Below are 18,270 nucleotides of genomic sequence, written 5' to 3' on the forward strand. Positions count from 1 at the left end.
TTGTAAATGGAAAACAGACAATAATTTAAACCTTTTTAATACAGTGTGATATTAGTTTAAGAGAGCAGCAATATGTTGTGGTACAACGGGTAGGATGTAATTTATTCATACCCTTTTCACAGAACCCCACTTCAGAAGATCTGAACTATCTCTTTAAGTTGCACACTGTGCTTTTCGCAGTTGTGAAAGAACTCAGACTGACCTACTCGCAGCTCCTGACCGAAGACCGTCCTTTCTCCCAGCGCCGAGCAGTTCCACCGTCCATATCGGAACTGGTATTGACACTCATTGATGCCCATTTGGGCGCCTTCGCCCACAACAATGATGGCGTCTGGGCGGCTCTGGCAGATGGCCCGCTGGCGAGGTGCCAGCCCAGGAATCTTGTTGCAGATGATGTTGGCACCCAGAGCCACCACTGAGGACAGGGCCCTGCCAAGGCAAGAGAAACACACACAGACGTTCATCAGCACACATCCACAGACACACGGACACACACAAACTCAGTTAGGATGTCTCAATAATTAATTGTTTCATATTGCAGCACAAATTACTGCCTGTTATTTAAGGAGATGAATAATTCATGATCAGTTTATTTAGTTTGAAACTTTCTCACACTTTACAAGAAACTGTTTTCCCTTTAGTTATGTGATTAATCTGCATGGAGTATATGTAAGGTTTTCAACACATATTACCATAATTCATAATATTGTTGTACTGTAAAGAACATGTGAAAACTCTTTATTTCAGAAAGACTACAACATGTCTGACTATTTGTTGTGAATATATATAAAAAAAACATATCTGAGATGACTTTGCAACTGCTAAAGAGGGCAAAGCAACTCACGGCTAAACAAAGCTGTAACTCCCTCTAAGATTTTGTTTATAGCCATCAAAACCATGTAGATACATACTTTTCAAACATGTCAGGCACTGCAAGCCAGAAATTAACATGGAGGAAAAGAGACCAGCTTTGAAATATGACGTTAACCTCAAAAGAATTAACCACAAACAAGGCAAACTAACGCCGTCAAGTTGTGTGTCAGCAAAATGCGATGGCAGAGTAAAAAAAAAAAGGGTGGGAATGAACGAACTGGTGAGGAGGAACAACACTCAGAAGTGGAAAGATTTAGGAAATATATTCTTGTGGATACAGACTTAGGATCACAGTACTTGTTTGGATACCACTGACTCAGAACAAGGATTTGGTAAGTCTGTTAAGAAAGACAGACTTACATTTTTGTTTTGCTTACGTTTCCCTATAAACAGTAAACAACATAAATTTTTACGTCAAGCACATAAAATCGAACAAATCTTAGTGTCTGTGAGACGAGCTTTTAACTCTAAGAAGTGAACACTTTCTGTACTTATAAAAGTGCATAAGAGCATTTAAAAAGAACTTTCACTACTGATTTTTTTGACCTTTCTCTTAAAGTTACCACAAAAAACTTTTTTTTTTTCATTCATTAACAGCAAACATAATAAGATATTTCTCGCCACATGAAGAAATCTTTAAGCCAGGTGTTGTTAAGGCACAGAAACGAGACTTCTGTCAGGTGGATTTCATCTCCACGGTAAACACTCTGCAGCCTGCTGCTGCTTTCAGTCCCTCTTTGCTCTCTCGGCTGTTAAAAAGGCTTGAACTCCTCTGACCCTTTGTGACCCCCCCGCTGTATGTGTGGTTGTTCATGGCAACGATGATATCTAGCCTGTACAAACTGAAAGGGCTGGCTCATTAAGACAAGTAATATGCAACTGGAGAAAGTCCCTCACTCATATAACAAACGTTCAGACTGCACAGAACTGCCCTGATCATGGATTCGTAATGTTTTCAACTAAACTTACGAAACAGATATTTTCAAGCTCCTAACGTCCTCCTTCCTTTTGACTGTTTCTCGTGTCTTTCACCTGATAGCTCGCAGAGACGCAGAGGCAACCAAGAGCATCAAACGCCAAACAGAGAATTCCGGAGCTAAGCTTTTAAATCCCTGCATCATCAAAGTGCACAAATGCGATTCTGTTTGCTTAGCCTGTACTCTGCATGTATGCCAGCAGCTTGGGGACAGCTCGACCACAGGGCACAGATCTCCCACCCGATAGAGCGTTGACACAAAGTCAAACAACAATGAAAAATGCCCCAAACTTCTGTCTGCACAGTTCTGCAGTTGTATGCAGACGACTGTAAAGACTATACAAGACACATCACTGTATTAAGTCATAAAAATAAACATTTATTTAGGTGAATCTGAGCAGTTTATGAAGGTAAACGTACATACAAGGCTTTTGCCACCTTTTTTTCACTTTTGCACATGGTGGTGTTGTAGGAAAAAGCTAAAACGCTTATAATCATCATTAGATATACAAAAACACTGAGCATTCATCAGGCTTAACCAGTCAGTCAGTGACAAGCTTAGATGTTTGTATCACAGAGCAGTAAGAGAAACTATAGCCCACCTCATGGCATACAGCGTGCTTGCAGCCACCTACTCCATCACATGAAACCAACTGAAACACTGTTAATCTCTCAGGGCATGCAACTTCTGCTGAGGAATGCACTTACCAACACGGCACAACTACGTCCAGGGAATAAGAACACTATTTCTTTGAAATAAGAGCAGGAAAATAACTGTAGGGCTGAGTATGATGCTCCTACTTTGCAAATGAAACCGTGTCTACACACATAGAGTTATAGGTTCATTTAGCTCAACTGTTTTGTTTAACATGCCCCGACAAAACCATCACATTTTCCAATAACGGTGAAACGGTGACGGGCTGACTGAAATGCGAAACGTCCACATATCTTAGGTGGTTTATCCTTCACATTAAAGCGAATTTTACGAGAAGCAAAACAATCGATGCAACGCAGCCGAAGTTTCGTGTGCAAGTCATCGCTATACATAGCAATGCAGCCCACTTACAGCGAAAACCCCAAAACCACATCTATTTCAGGTTTGGGGTCTCCGGGCAGCGAGGAGAGAAGCAAAAAGGGAGCTGCATGGGTGAGGGATTATTTAGGGAAACTTCAACAAAGCCAGTGTTTCTCCTGTTAGTCATTTTTCCATTCATTTAAAGCCCCATCATCAGCTCATTAGTGTCAATCACCTGCATGCTGCTGCAGGAGGGTATTATGGGTTTAATACAGTAAACACGGGAAAATCCAGAGATTTAAAGAAAAGATGAAGCATTGCAAAAGTGATAATCTTCGTTTGACTGAGAATGGTGTTCCCAAATAATCACGTTACATTCAGTTCTTCTCGCAGGAGGAGAAAAAAAAACGAATCTCCACATCCGATTGTCTTGAACATCTCTGCCACTCTGTGGCCGAAATGAATCCATCTGTTTTAGTTTCAAAAGGACAAATGTTCCTTTTTTTCTGATCTTGCAAAACATTTCCCAGCTGCGACAGATAATTAACAGTCTTTGCTCGCAGACTCGTGTTCATCCACGTTTCCAGTTAATTAACACCACACTCCCACATGTGCTCCGATCACATTAATTGGCATTCTCTATTATGTTTAAACACTTGTTCAACATTTAAGAAAGCCGCGTGTTTAACATTGTACAAATAAATACGATTTCCCAACTAAGTTACACACTTTAGTTACGCGCGATCCCTGCGTAATTACGCCGCAAGGAGCAGTGATGAGGCAATACACGGCTTCGACAGACAGATGCTTAAACAGCGCGTCTTAAATCGGATTTATAGATCAGTATTTAAACGCGAGGTAGACAGTTGTCCCTTACTGCGTGACACCGGGTTTGCGCGTCTCTTCGTGCAGCTAGGGATGGGAGCGCGCGCGGGCTCTGTGGAGTTAATTAAGAAGCAGTAATTGGCTCAGACTTACAGGTAGCTGCCGCTCGTCAGGATCAGAAAGATCTGCGGGTAGTAGACTGACAGCAGCACACTGCGCGACGAGAGGATGATCATGATGACATGGAGCAAAATCAACACGCTCGGACTGAGAGAGAGAGAGACGAGGCGGACAGCTAGGGTGATTTAAAATAAGAAAGAAAAAAAAATCCTTTTATTCCAGGCGTTAGGTCCCTTTTACGCGCAGGATGAAAAGCAGCGAAAATCTCTAAGCGCCCTAGGCTCCGGTGGTCCTTACGCAGCTCCAGCGAGCTCCTGCTGCGGCCGTGTGCGCGCTGACACCCGCTCTGACATCTCTCAGCAGCGGAGGCTGTTGCACAGTCGGTGCTGCGGCTTTCCGAGCCGGAATGATGCTGGTTTTAGGGATTCTGCATGGCAGAGAAGTGCCTCCCTGCGCTCTCAGGAGAGTCGTGCCTGCCATTGGGCAGCGGAGAGACACTGCTATCCGCCCACTTCGCCGCGGCGGGACAATGGGGTGACACCGATCCGACCCCCCCCCCGCACACCCAACGGGGGTGGGGGGGCTCGGTCATCAGCATCACCCACCTTCTCAATAACCCCTCCACACCGCCACTATCCTCACCCATCCAGCCAAATATAAACATAGACCGACTGCTGCATGGATTTCACATAATAACAGCTTCCTGTGACAAAACCCTTCTCGGAGTTTACTATTTATAAATATGTGTTTTGGTAAAATAAACATTTTTGTTTTATTCTATGACCAGCTGACAACACTTCTTCCAAATTTCAAATCACTTACTGGTCATTCATTTCCAGAACATGACAGAAGGTCAGACTAACAGAAGACCTGCAGTGCTTCTAGACCTCAATTAATACAAAGAAAACAAAGTTATATTCATTTTCAGACAAAACAATACCATTTGAACTTCGGAAGAGACCAGAAATCAATATTTGGGTTAATAACTCTGATTTTAAATCACAGCTTTTATGCGTCTTGGCGTGCTCTCTGCCAGTCTTTCACGTTGCTGTTGGGTGACTTTTTGACACTCCTGGCTCAAACACACCATCAGCTCAGCTCTGTCCGAAGGATTGGGACCATTTATCTTCCTTTTGATCACATTCCAGAGATCTTTTTTTTTTTTGGATTGAGCTGTCCATGATAAGGTCTTGATCTTGATTGTTGATTGTTGATCTTGATTGTTTTTCATTCACATTGTATATTTGAACCGAGACACAATGGGGTCACTTTGTCACCATGATTTTGTAAGTTGTAAGCCAAAATGGTTTTGGAACCACCACCCTAAAGTACTGGCTCCTCTGGAAACAAGTAATAATATTTGTTTATAGGAATCTAATGGAAGAGACAATAATATTCCTCTGTCTGCCTTATTTAAAGGGCAACACGATCATAGTTTTTTTTTCAATTTAACAATTTCTTCACATTTGTTTAAAGAAAACTTATTGAACCTATTAAATAACACCATTGTTGTACTGAGATTGGCTTTGAGCAGAGAAATAAAATACTTGAGGAGGTTTTTTTTTTACTTTTTCCTCTTTTCTTTTTTTCAGGTCTGAGTGAGTGTGGGGCTTTTATCGCCTCAGCAACGTGACTCTCACTCAACACCTGCAGGCTCCAACCATTGTAAAGTGAAGAGGGTACCATGAAAGATTTAACCCAAGTGAAAAAAAAGGGATGGAAGGAATGAGCTGACTGCCTGGGATTAGTAAACACAAAGATGGGGTGACTTTTACCTCATAATGGAGCTACTGTCATGTGATAGGAGAAGCTGGGTGGAACTTGGGAGGAGAAAACGAGCATTTGTCTCGAAAGAAAAGTAGAACATTTGGATGAAAGTTTGAAGGATTCCAACACAGCTACTCCCCAAAATGCCCAACATTCACTGTGTAATAATAAAAGCTAAAATAAAATACACATTTCAATGTATAAACTGTCTAAGAAGCGTAAAGACAACCAAGAATTTAAAGAAATGATAAAGCTGCTGCCAGTGGCTCATTAGCGTCACCATGGTAACCACACACCTGTGTCTCTCACTCCCTTACAACTCTTAAGATACAAGAAGTTGGTTGTATACTCAGTGATAACACACGTTGAAACCATGTCTTCACAGTCGACAAATGAACACCCTAACAAACGTATCACCAAAACTAACTCGAGAAAAAAGAAAGTAAAAAAATGTGACCAAGTTTTAAGAAAAAATGTTAACCAGTTTTACAAAAAAAAAAGTTATATAAGTGTATATGAAAAGAGAAACAACTAAAAAGCTATAGCCTCAAACAGTCGCTGTGTAAAATCTGTAAGTTGTCTCATAAAAAAAAACCTCTTGAACTGCGAGCAGCAAAGGACTCTGATGGTCACACGTAAAGTTAAAAACATGCTTTACTTCCAGTTTTGAAGATAGATTTGTCTTAGCTAAAATATAACTTAAGTCGATAGGAACTCAGGTGTGCTTTCTGTGCCCTCAGGGGATTTGAGAGAAAACAGCAAGTCCTGTAGCAGTAATAGACACACTGGGTGAAAAAAGACAAAAATGCCTAAGATTTGATGTATGACTTGTAAATGTACTACAAAAGCTGTCTGCTAAATTCAGGAAAGTTGTGTTATCCCCTTCTGCGTTGAACACTCTGTGGAAAAAATTTCCAAAATTCCTGAAAGTGTATGAAAAGATTTTAAAATACCAGTTCAGACATGTAAAGTCCAACTTTCTGTGACCTTTTTAAACTATGAATGATGTTTCTACTGTGGAGTATGTCTGAGCTGTAGAGCTCCAAATAGGGCTGGGTTTTCTCACTCTTTTCTCTAAATCCCATTATTGTCTACGGAGAAATTTGGCACTTTTTTTTTTAATTTTGCAAATTTTGCCAAAGTTTTATGATGTACCTCTACCGAGAGTCATAACACAATATTCCCGATCGAGCCGCTAAATTCGTCTCTCTTTTTTTTCCAAAGCTGAAGTGGGTGAAAACAGACTCAAATTGTAAACATGTTAGTAATTAGGGTGCCGTTAATTAAGCAGTAACAAGACCCCGGGTTGTTGAAAAGGTTTAATTTAGGTTTCAAATGGCGCCGCAACCAAATCTACAAGCTTGCCTCAAACGCATAAAATCACCAAAAATGGGCAAGTGTTTTTTTTGGTCATTCTATAAATGCGCTTCAGAGCAGGCAGCAGAGAAGGAAGGCTTTTCCCCTGTGTGTTTATGCATCCAGGTGAGCTATTGCAAAACAGGTAAGAAAAAAAAAATCTGTCTGGGCGATGGAATGTGGAAATACAACTCAGTCTACCGCTATTAATGAAGGTATGCAGGGGTGAGCTGGATCCAGAGCAGAGACAGTGGCTCAAATGATCTGGGGGTGGGTGGTGGGATTTTTTTGGAGAGAAATAAGCTCCCTTCTTATAATAAACCGCATCGCGTTTTTGCTTGATAAACCCCGATTTGTCACTTTTACGCACAAGAAACCCTCCTAAAATCCAGACAAAATGTACTGATCGCTCTGTGTATTTTAACATAAACCCATCTAACGTGATGCTTGACATTTAAAACCTGAGGTCAGAGGGCAACCAGAGCTCCTACCTCTTTGTTTGTCAGTGGAAGCGACTCTTTTGCGCGTGAGAGGGAAATGTACAGGAGCAGGAACTCACCCAAGTCTGAGGTATATGATGCCGAAACACAGGAACACGTAGAGACTCCGCTTTCGGAGGGGTTTGTGCATGATCGTTAGCACTTTGTCCGGAGGCCATGCACTGTTTGTTACACAAAGTGGCTTTTCCGTTCACATTGGCAGCTCGGTCGGGTTCGCTCCCCCCAGCCCCTCTAACCCCCCCAGATGCACCGTCTGCGTTCCGTCACATCAAGCTGAAGCTCGCTGGAGAGCTTCTTTGGAAAATCCATGCTTCAGTAGGACAGGTGAGAGGTGCTGATGAGAGGCGACCAGAGAAGTATAGCAGTGATAAGAAATACTAATAAAAGTCCAGAGTGAAAGCTGAAAGAGTGACCTGAAGGGTGAAGGAGTGCTTGGAGGAAGTGCCTCCTATTCGTCCTGACTTTGACGGTAAATTCTAATTAACTCTTCCTCCCCTCCTTTTTTGGTTGTTTTTTTTTTCTTTTCCTCTCTCCTCCCACCACCCTTTTGACTTCACCCTTTGGCTGCGCCCTGAAGGTAGAAGCTGCCTTCTGCAGAGAGAGCCGCAAACGTTTCTTCTGCGAAGCTGTCTTCCTCGAAGCTCGTGCGCCTCTCGTTGCTGGAAGTCATCTCAGTCTGCAGAGCATAGCTTCCAGCAGCCAGGTAAGTCTAACACAGGTAACAAAAGGGCTGAGCGCCTCCTTCCTTCTCCTCCCTCCCTCCCTCTCTCCCTCCCACGGCAGAAACCTGCAGCGAATGGGACGGGCTTCTCCGGGCTGAGCGCAACACGTGGAGTTGTTGTACAGAAAGAGAACCGAGTGAAATGGCCCTTTTATAGGCCTGCAAGCCCAGGGGCGATGCAACAATAGGCATGGCCCCCACCGTGGGGTGTGAGGGTTGAGTTTTGGGGGTGGCACACCACAACTGTTAGCTCCATAAAATCAAATGGCTGCTTAAGAATAAATAAAAACCCAACTCTGTGACTAATCATGAGCAATTATCAGGAACTAAATGTGACCTCTTTTTTTTTCTTCTTCTTTTTTTGAGGTGACTTTTAACAAACAAGCAGCACAACAGTGATTAAACACGGATATTTATCAGGGGGCTGAGTCACTGCGATGGGAGTTTTCTGCAGATGTTTTCGCTCCTTTGGGAGCCTTTATGTGACTTAAGTAGACTCCCTCTGGTGGCTGGGAGACATTGATTGAATCTGCATTGAACCTCCAGAGATAAGCCCCCCGCCCCCCATAAACTGCGTGCACAGCGGTTCCTCGTAAGTCACGAATGTCACAAACTTGGGCGCCTTACTCAGCCGTTTTATGTTCTAATTGAAGTTCTTCTTTTTTCATTATAACACGGGGATCTCATTCCCATTTCTGGGCAATAAAGCAGCAGGAAGTGGAATAATTTATCTGTGCTGATATTATGATAACTAGTATTGTTTACTTCACAAAACATATGCAAGTAGAGATTTGTGTTGTTATCACCCATTGCCATCATGTAATTGCCTTTATCTGTGTCTGTTAGCGAAAAATCTCATGAACCACCGGATGGATTCTTGTGAAACGCTCAGGAAGTAATCACTCAGTGTGCATCTTCAGTTAATTAACATTTGGAGTCAACCTGATTCTAGATGGCCACTAAGGCTAATCAAACTCAGCAAACACAAAAACTGATATAACTCAGTCAACTTTACAGATGTTGGAGTCAAATCTGGTGTGGTAGTCACTAACAGTCATTCCAAACACAAACTTGGAGCTCTAACAGATTGCACAAGATTTTTGTTTAAAACTTCAGCAATTTGGCAAGCATTTTTAAGCACTTTACATGACTAGATATAAGTTTTCTTCATCTTGTTTAATACTCTGAATTCACCCTGAAGGAAAAGTTGTGATAGTTCTCATTGTATAAAGAATGCAATAAAAGATATATTATTTTGACATAAAGTAACTGTTGTAAAACCAAAAAGGCTTACATGTGAACTTTTTTTCTTTTCCACGCTTTGCCAAAAATCAATGGAATCCCTCTTACTGTTGTGGTTCTAATGTTGTTTCATAAAAACAATAAATATGAAGCATCTTTTCAGAACGTTTCCAAGAAATGACATGAGAAGCAGCGAAGTTGTTGTAATAATGAGGGCATAAACTAAAAGTGCAGACATAAGCTCTCCGAATCTGCCAGCTTGTTGTTCGCCACGAGGAACAGACAAAACCGCAGAGACCTTTTGTTTCAAGACTTTATGGTTTCAAGGCCTTTTCCTTCGAAAACATGCCCATCAAAATTCCAGATGGATTTTTTTTTTTTTTTTTTTTAGAAATAATCAAAGTCAACATGCAGGCCTAGGGTGACAAAACGAGAAAAAAAAAGGAACGCATTTGATGTCTACCCTGTAAAAGATGTTCTTGTTTGTCCTCAAATGTCCATAAATCACAAGCCTGGGCGGGGATGGTCCTGTTGAGTTTAATTAAAATGTTCAAAGGACCCGGCTGTGTTTTATGGGAGCGGGATCAAGACCGGGGACGGCGTGCGTCAGCGTGACTTGTCCCCTGCCGTCGTCGCTGCAGACATGTCACACACATCGACGCCTGCTCGTTGTCAGCATACACATTTCTGTGCGCGCCGTCATACACACACACACACACACTCTATCTTTGCTCTGTGTGACCACACATACAGTGAGGAGGCCCACAAATCAAACCGTAGACACAAGCTCTGTAGGTACACACACACACACTGTAGCACTTGGGTGGTATGAGGAGGATCTTGAGACACACTGTTTATTTAACTTCAAAAAGGCTGAGGAACGGATGAGAGCATTGGGTTAGCGAGGACGTCAATCTGAGAAAGTCATACATCACTGTGGATGCTTTATGCTTCATGCACAGGCCACTGCGTGTGAAATACTTCCACTTATATGCTCCTGAAGGAAAATCTTTGCTTCACATATTTATCATCTACTTAAAACATTGGCAATAACTGTGTGCATCAAATCTGTCTGTCTGTTAGCAAAATAACTCGTGAACCACTGGATGTAGCTTAATGAAACTCTTAGAAAGTAATCACTAAATGTGCTTCTACAATGGATTAGGTTTTGGAATTACATCAATTTAAAATGGCCACCACAGCTAACCGACATGAATCAAAAGAAAATGTCTAAAATCTAGTCTGTTTCACAGATTTTGAGCTAAAATTTGCTGAGGTAGTAGCTGAGAGTCGTCCCCAACACAGCTGAGTGTTAACACATTGCAAAACAGCTTTGCATAAAACTTTGATTGTTAGAGTCAACACTGTCTCTCTGTTAGCAAAATGTCTTTTGAGCCACAGGGCAGATTTTAGTGAAACTTTCAGAAAGTTATCATTTGATGTATGCCTCCAGCTCATTAACATTTGGAATTAATATGGCTGGCACAGTTAATTGACATTAGTCAACACAAACAACGGTTCTAATTTAGTTAGCTGATAGTCATCTCCATGATATCCTCTGCTTGCACATCTTTGCGAGATATTGCATGAGACAGTGCATAAAATGATTTCAGTTTGAAACGCCGGCATGAAAGGCAGCGGGCGATATGCATTCCTTCAAGGAATTATGTCCTCCAATTTAATACCTGTTCAACAAACGTTTTGCAAAACGGGGCTGCTTCGTTAATTTGCTCCTTTCTGCGCTTTCTGCTAACCGTAGAGAGGAAAGGGTTCGGAAGAAGGGGAGGAGAGAGCAGGAGATCATATTTTGGCAAGCATGGGATGCTATGTCGCACTGTCTTCTTGAATATTATTAAGTACTCTTGACCGACAACTAAATAAGAAAACCCACCGGTTGCCCATGTGTTTGCATGGGAGCTGGTTCAACTGGAAACAGTGAGAGGGCTGAAACGCAACGTGTGCCAAAACCACGGAGTGGCGTCTGGGGCTGGGTCCACCACATCTACACTGGGCCCCAGGCAGGAGGGGGAAAATTACTACACAGTGCTCTCAAAGTCCCCCTTTCCATCTCCATCAGACATCTCATTCCAAACTCGGCGCTCTTCTTGATTTTAATACTTCCCACAATTATCTAATCTCAGACTTTCTACAATGCACACACAAAAAAAAAAAAAAAAACAGAGAGGATTCACATAAATTTGTTGCGAGGAGGCGACCTTTTCAACCTGAATGTCAGATGTCTCTTTGTGCAGCTAAAACTGTGAGGTCGAAGGTTAAACCAATCCCACCGGTCCTCCCATTCTTACCGATGGCTCTGACCTTTTCATCTCTCCCGCTGAGTCGCAGCTGGGATGCTGAAACACTGTGTGGTCTGATTAAACCCTTCCCACGCTCGCTGGTATATCAGGTTCTTATAGCGTCGGACCTGTGTGCACACATGCGCACAAGTCCATAGGCCATCCTGCTTCTTAGCGGCTGATTAGCCCGGCTCCCTCTCAGTGGTGTCCAGTACCACTTGCAGAACTTGCAGAAAGCTCGAACAGAAGCTTAAAGAGAGATTAGTGTTTTCTCCTAAAGCCTTCAAACACTAATTTGCAAGCTTCTTGTTTTAAACAGAGGTTCCTTCTTAGTGAGGCCGCCGGCCAAACTGTCATGGGTGTTTTCTTGATCAGGCCAGGGCTCTGAGAGAGAACAGGGAGGCAGGATAAATTTACCCAAATCTGACAGTACGGGACGCCGTGCCAAAGCTGTAGCCTCTATTCAAGAGCACACTCAGGAGAATGACATAAAGGAAAGAAAAGAGTCCAGTTTCAAGCTGAAGAGGCTAAAGAATGACGAAGATTAAATCTTTGCTGCTTCTGGGCCGTGTCTCAAGACCTGTCTTTTGAGTTTATGCAAGCGATAATAGCTGGATATGTGCGTTTTGACAAAATTGTTATAATAAATGCTGTGTGTGTTAGTTCAGCAGGAACACAGTCAACCCTAACGGATCATGATTCCACCATCAGCAACATTCGTCAAAAGCACAAGACAGCAGACAACATAAGTGATGGTTTGTTTTTCCTGACTTCGTGTTGTCTGCACAAACACTTCTAATTTACAGGAAAATATTGGCAAACAAGTAGGAAGTACAATCAGAAAAATGTGTTTGTCCTTGTTTAGTTTTTTTTTGTTTGTTTGTCTGTTCCAACACATAAATGATCTATAAATCATTAGTGAATGGTTGTTTTTAAAAGTTTGTTTCCGAATTAATCTTCTTGACACGTTCAAATAATAAAAAGAATAAAAAGAAGAAGAATAAAAAGACAGAAAAACAACTGAAACAATTTTTTAAAAAAGCAATTTATTTTTTTAACTGGAGGCCATAATGTGGGCAAAATAAAGCCTGAGGTCTAAAAGTGGCCCTTGAGACATCTCAGTCCAGTCCATGAAATCCTCATACAAAATAAAACAACTTCAAATAGTTGAATGAAATCTAAGATTTTAGTAACATCTCATGAAGAAAGTTAAAACAACATTTAAACTACAGGTTTTTTTTTTACTTTTGTAAACCTTTGTAAACCCTATATATATATTTTTAATCACGTAATGGACATCCTTCGAGTCTCTGTGACATACAGTTTATTTGTTTGGCCAGACTTTTTAAAAATAAACCATTTGTACTAAGATGCTTTAATGAATGAAATCAGAAGTTGTGGAAACTTTTCTGCAGATGAAGTGAAGGGGCAAAGATCTTGTGCTGTACAAGCCAACTCTGACAGTGAACTGCCTTTCAAGGATACATTACTAATTCCTCGATGTCATGGTTCTTTGGTTTCTAGGATTAAGTTGGGATTTTGTTATTTTGGTTTCTCATTGGTAATTACCCCTGTTCTGAATTACACTTTCTGTTCTCTTTTGCCGAATGGGACCCTTCGTCAGTCTTGCTCTCCTGCTCCTCTGTCACACCTGACCTTAATTGTCACCCGCTACAGTCACTTAGTTATGTCCTTCAGCATGTAAAATCCTGGATTTTGTTAACACACTGACAGATCCTTGTGGGGCTTTTTCTGTTGTCTCGCTCTGTTATGTCACTGCCACCATCAAGTCTGTGTTCTTATATGTTTGGTTTTGTTTGTACAAGCTGTTCCTGCAACACTTTATTTTTTAGGTTGGACTAAAGTACGAGTTCTTCTTTTACTCCATGCTCCTTGTCCTGCATTTGGGTCCCTTCCAACCCTTTACCATCGCTTCAGATTACACTTTATGATCTTTTTTGTTACATACTGCATATCTTACAATTATTGGGTTCCTTCTCCTTTACTTTTATTTACCTGGTCTGGTGATTAAAAGCTATATATATTCCACATTTGACCATAAAACAACATTTTAAGTTATTTCAAACTCAGGATATTGATCATGAAAGTTATTCTGATCTTTACCAGAACTTCACCTGTTCTTCTTTTGAGAATGTTCTAACTCTACCAAATTTCATGAAATTAGGTTTGATCATTATTTTTACATTTTGGACAGGATACCTCCTGAAATGTTATGACATCTAGAGGCAACAATCTAACTACAGTATCAGTTTTCAGGTTTTCTAAAGGCATTTTAATACAAAATTAAATCTTAAAAACCAAGGCTTAAATAACACAACAGGGTTGAGGTTTATTTCATTACAGTTAGGGGTTTGTACCAGTTTCATATGTCTAAATAATCATGTTTATCTTAGATTCAGGTGAATATTGGTCCCATAGATAATTGTGAATATGTTGATCATGTTTTGCCCTCATAGGCTGGGATATTCAAGCGATAACGTCGCAAAGTATGAACTTTCCTCTCCTTGTGGGTAAGCTCTGCGGGTACATCAAATGAATGCTTTGGCACTGGAGTTTACATACCTGTGAAAGGTAAACAGAGTGGCATTGACTCAAGGTGTGGCGCTATATTTGTATCTGACCGCTGCAATGGACGAGCACAAGCGCCTGGGCGTGTGCACTGACACACACACACACACACCTCCCACTAAACAGCTGGGAGTGTTTGCAGTGTGAGTGGGTCGTTGGTTCTCCTCTCTGCCTCACACAATGACCCATGCACTGTCTGTGTTTGCACTGCTCCTAATTCAAACAGCCCGAGTTTCCGTCCCTTTGCCATTCAAGCACGACTTCAGGTTTGCTTTTGTTGAAGACTCACACAAACCGAGGAGGCTTGGCCTCAGGTTGCACTTACAAAACACGGGCCAAGTTCATTGAGAAATCAACTAGAATTTCAGACATCCACCTGATATGCTTCTGCTCGCACTCTCTCCTCCGCAAGTTGATAATCTTTCGGCGTTCCAGTCAGGGTCACTGAGATATTAGCCATGCCGTGTTTAGTTTCCTCAACAATGGCGGTCACGAAGACAAACACGCTTGCTGGGAAGAAGCATGAGGTCTCCACTTTTCCTCTCTCCGCTCTGTTGAAAAGTGGTTCATAAAAATGTGGAAAAACAATGAGTTCCAGACTTTAGTTACAGAATGAACAAAAGGCGTTTTCAAAAACAGCATTCCTTATTATTGTCTTGAATTACATCATAAATTACTTGCAGTTTGAAATTAGATTGAAGTTAGAGTAGCTTGAAACTGAACAGGCTCGTCGCTTTTTTCTTTTTTTTTTCCAGAATTTCATGAACCCACTTACAGTAAACCCCTCTGGATGGAAGCTTCATTAAAATTTAGGTTTCTCAAACCACTTCACCATAAATATGTTGTTTTCCTCACTACCACCATGCTTTTTGTATTATTTATTATTAATATTACGGCATTAACAAACTGACTTTGGTACAGAAATATCTTGACACATTTGAATATGGGGTAAAAAAAATGTGCATATTATTTAATAGTTGTGCATCATTCAAAATTTGTAAACTCTTGAATAAGTCATATCATTTACAAACTTATACTGCACATTTTCTCTCAGGGAATATGGCTTTATAAGTTATGTCAAGAATCTATAAATACAACAGTTAAGTTTGCATTTGTGTTGTTTTTTTTTCTTTATGAATACAAATTTCTTTTACGAGAATACAAATTTATACCCATGATCATATGTCAGAGGGTCACACTCTTAGTAATGGATGTAGTTATTATATTGTAATAAGGTACCCCGGTTTATATGAACTGTTTAGCATTACTGGACTTGATTCTATAGTTTTTCTATTGAGTTGAAAGAATGCAAGTGCAACTAGTGGTATCAATACATCCTGTGCTCCATTGATGACCCTGTTACGTATGATCACGGTTGTAAATTTCTCACAGGGAAAATGCACACTACAAGTTTCTAAATGATTTGATTTATTCACAAGTTTACAAATTTCTAGTTATGCTCAACAATCAATTAATATTTACACCTTTTTACCTGTAAAAACCCATTTATTTGTTTTTAATAACATCTATACCCCATAGTCAATCTAATTCAAGATGGCAGCCACAGCTAGTTCACTTTAGCAGGACCTAATATTGAGCTTAAACTTGGTGTGGTAGTAGCTGAGAGTCATTCAAAACATATAACTGATTCAAAAAGATCTTTATTTAAAACTGTGTAATGCATGTCTTCCAGGAATGCTAGTTTTATTTTATCTATAGGTGAAATTTTTAGGAAATATGGGCTATTATAAGACTATGCAGTGATTTCAGATTCACTATGTTGATGTGTTATTGTTGCTTTGGATTTCTTTCACCTCATACTGTTTACTTTTTAAAAGATTTTAAAAAAGGAGGATTCCTGGATTTTAGAAGTACAAATGTTACATGATATTTTGCTGCTTTTCAGATAAGTCACTGCTCATTCTTGCTAAATCTTTGAGAAACCACAGCAAACACACAAAATGCTGGTCCAACAGATATGGCCCAAAACGCACGAGAACATTTTGTGTTTTCATCGCTCTCTTTAAAGCGGTCCGGTCTCAGGTGGGTTCGGAGTGTCCCGGCGCTCCCCTGACATCCTCGGAGCGGGCCTGGCATCGGCCTGCTTGTCAAACACAGGTTTCCTTTGTTGTGTCAGCTGCACACTGAACCTTGCAGGGGCCTCACACACACAAAGGAATGTTTGGATGGATCCATTACACAGTCTCACACACTGCTTGTTTGCCTGTTTAACTCCACAACAGTAATCTGACGTTAAAAATGGGTCAATGGGAAGGTGGCGACGGACGCTGCGGTTGGACTTAGGAACTGATAATCACACGTAGAATCATCTCAGATATTATCTTTTAGTTTGGTCCAGTTTCTTTTTATTCTAAGCATCCTCCAGTGCACGCATCCCTCACATTTTATATTCATCACAAACACTTTATTTCAGCGCTCTCGTTGCTCCTGACCTCCACTTAACCCCACACTGTTCTTCCTGTGTGTTTGTGTCTGCAGAAGCCCATTTTGTTGCGTCTGAGCAGTGAAGCGGCGCAGTGAGCAATGACTTCCTGTGAAATGTGACTGTTATTTTGAACGCAGAGAGACTGGGCTGCCTGCGGTTTGTCTGTCTGTCTGTCGGTCTGTGCGTCTGCCCTCAACTTTCCCCTGGGCATGCAGAGGAAGAAGACATTTCCGCAGACCCAGAAGAGTGACAGCCAGTGTTGCCAGAGCCTGTCGGCAGCCTCGACTCGAGTGCACAAGAGTGGATTCTGGGTTGCTTGACGGCGGGGGTGGGGGGCAAAGACATTTGCTTTAACGTGATAGTTCAGATCTTTCAGAGCAGTGGTTCACAAAGTTTTTATAAGAAGTCCCACCACAGAAAATACTTAGCTTTCCAAGTACCACCATTATGACAGATATTAAAAAAAACAGTAGTACAAGTGTATGTTCATATTTGACATAAATGAGCAAACTGGCAAAGGCCGTAACCACCTCCTTGGTTGAATGGTGCAGTCTTGTCTCTTCCTCTGCCCCACGACAACTAAATAATGAGATAAACAGTGAGTTAATTGATCTCACTCACGTCCTCACGTGAGTCGCAAAGGAAAAAATTGGTGCAATGACATTTCTCTCTCATTGTTGGCATCTCCAACTCATCTCCAGAACACTAGAGTTGTCGTTTGACCCCTGCATTGGAGCTGTTATCTAATCAAAAACATCCAAGTCAAATGTCCAGGTCTAAAACCCACATTGGTCCAAATCTGTTGTTTTCATTTTAGTAATGTATTCCAGTAGATTAAACCATAAATATGGGGATATGTGGCTATGAAGCGGGCAAGAGGGGTACAAAGTGAGTGTAAGTGGGAAATGACACAATGTGCACAATCTCAAATACAGTTTTGCAAGACGTGTACACAAAAATAAGTTGTGATTTTCAAAAACTGGCTGCCCAAAATGGGACCACACAGATTATTGGTCACTTGGTTACAAACACTCAGAATTCAGAAAGACTGCAAAAGAGGATTTGCATTTTTTTATGCAATTTTAAATGAAGTTTGAGTTGCCCACTAGTCTCTAGCAGTTGCAGCCCAGTGACAGACTACCTTAACCCCATCTGTGATTGATATTTAGAGACTTGTTTCTTCCTCTGTCCCACAACACTTAAACACTATCTTAATATGACTTGAGTCAAATTTTCTCACCCTTTTGAACCTTTGGTTGCTATCAGGTTTTATGGACTTCGCTGGCACCGCTTAAGTAGCCCCTACCGCATCTGTTAGTCATTGTTCACTCAAGTTTCCACAGGGGTTTTCTGTCGCACTTTCGTTTCGTGTCATTTCCATTTGGAGTCAAAATTGTAATGAGTTTGAACCACTTAACTTTTTTGGAAAACTCTGCTTTTTAGCTTCAGCTTGTGATGCTCAGATTCATTGAGCAATAAGTTTGTAATTGAACTTATCAATAGTTTATACCAGTTTTATATACCAGTTTATACCACTCGTGGT

The 18,270-nt window shown here is 41.1% G+C and overlaps 1 protein-coding gene across 2 annotated transcripts in view; it reads right to left on the bottom strand.

Moving 5' to 3' along the window:
- The window catches only part of wnt7bb (wingless-type MMTV integration site family, member 7Bb), a 36,598-nt gene extending 28,403 nt beyond the window's left edge, over positions 1-8,195 (bottom strand). Inside the window, exons 1-2 of one of the 2 annotated variants that reach the window (XM_017434256.3) lie at positions 7,492-8,195; positions 203-429 (exon numbers count right to left, since the gene is read on the bottom strand). In XM_017434256.3, the coding sequence (XP_017289745.1) occupies positions 203-429; positions 7,492-7,562 (298 nt within the window). In that variant the 5' untranslated portion in view covers positions 7,563-8,195. Of the gene's footprint in view, positions 1-202; positions 430-3,842; positions 4,302-7,491 lie in introns of those variants that run through there. The other variant, XM_017434255.3, reaches the window with a different exon arrangement.
- Positions 8,196-18,270: the final 10,075 nt, after the last annotated feature.

Source organism: Kryptolebias marmoratus, linkage group LG11 (assembly GCF_001649575.2).
Source record: "Kryptolebias marmoratus isolate JLee-2015 linkage group LG11, ASM164957v2, whole genome shotgun sequence".
NCBI classification, from domain to species: domain Eukaryota; kingdom Metazoa; phylum Chordata; class Actinopteri; order Cyprinodontiformes; family Rivulidae; genus Kryptolebias; species Kryptolebias marmoratus.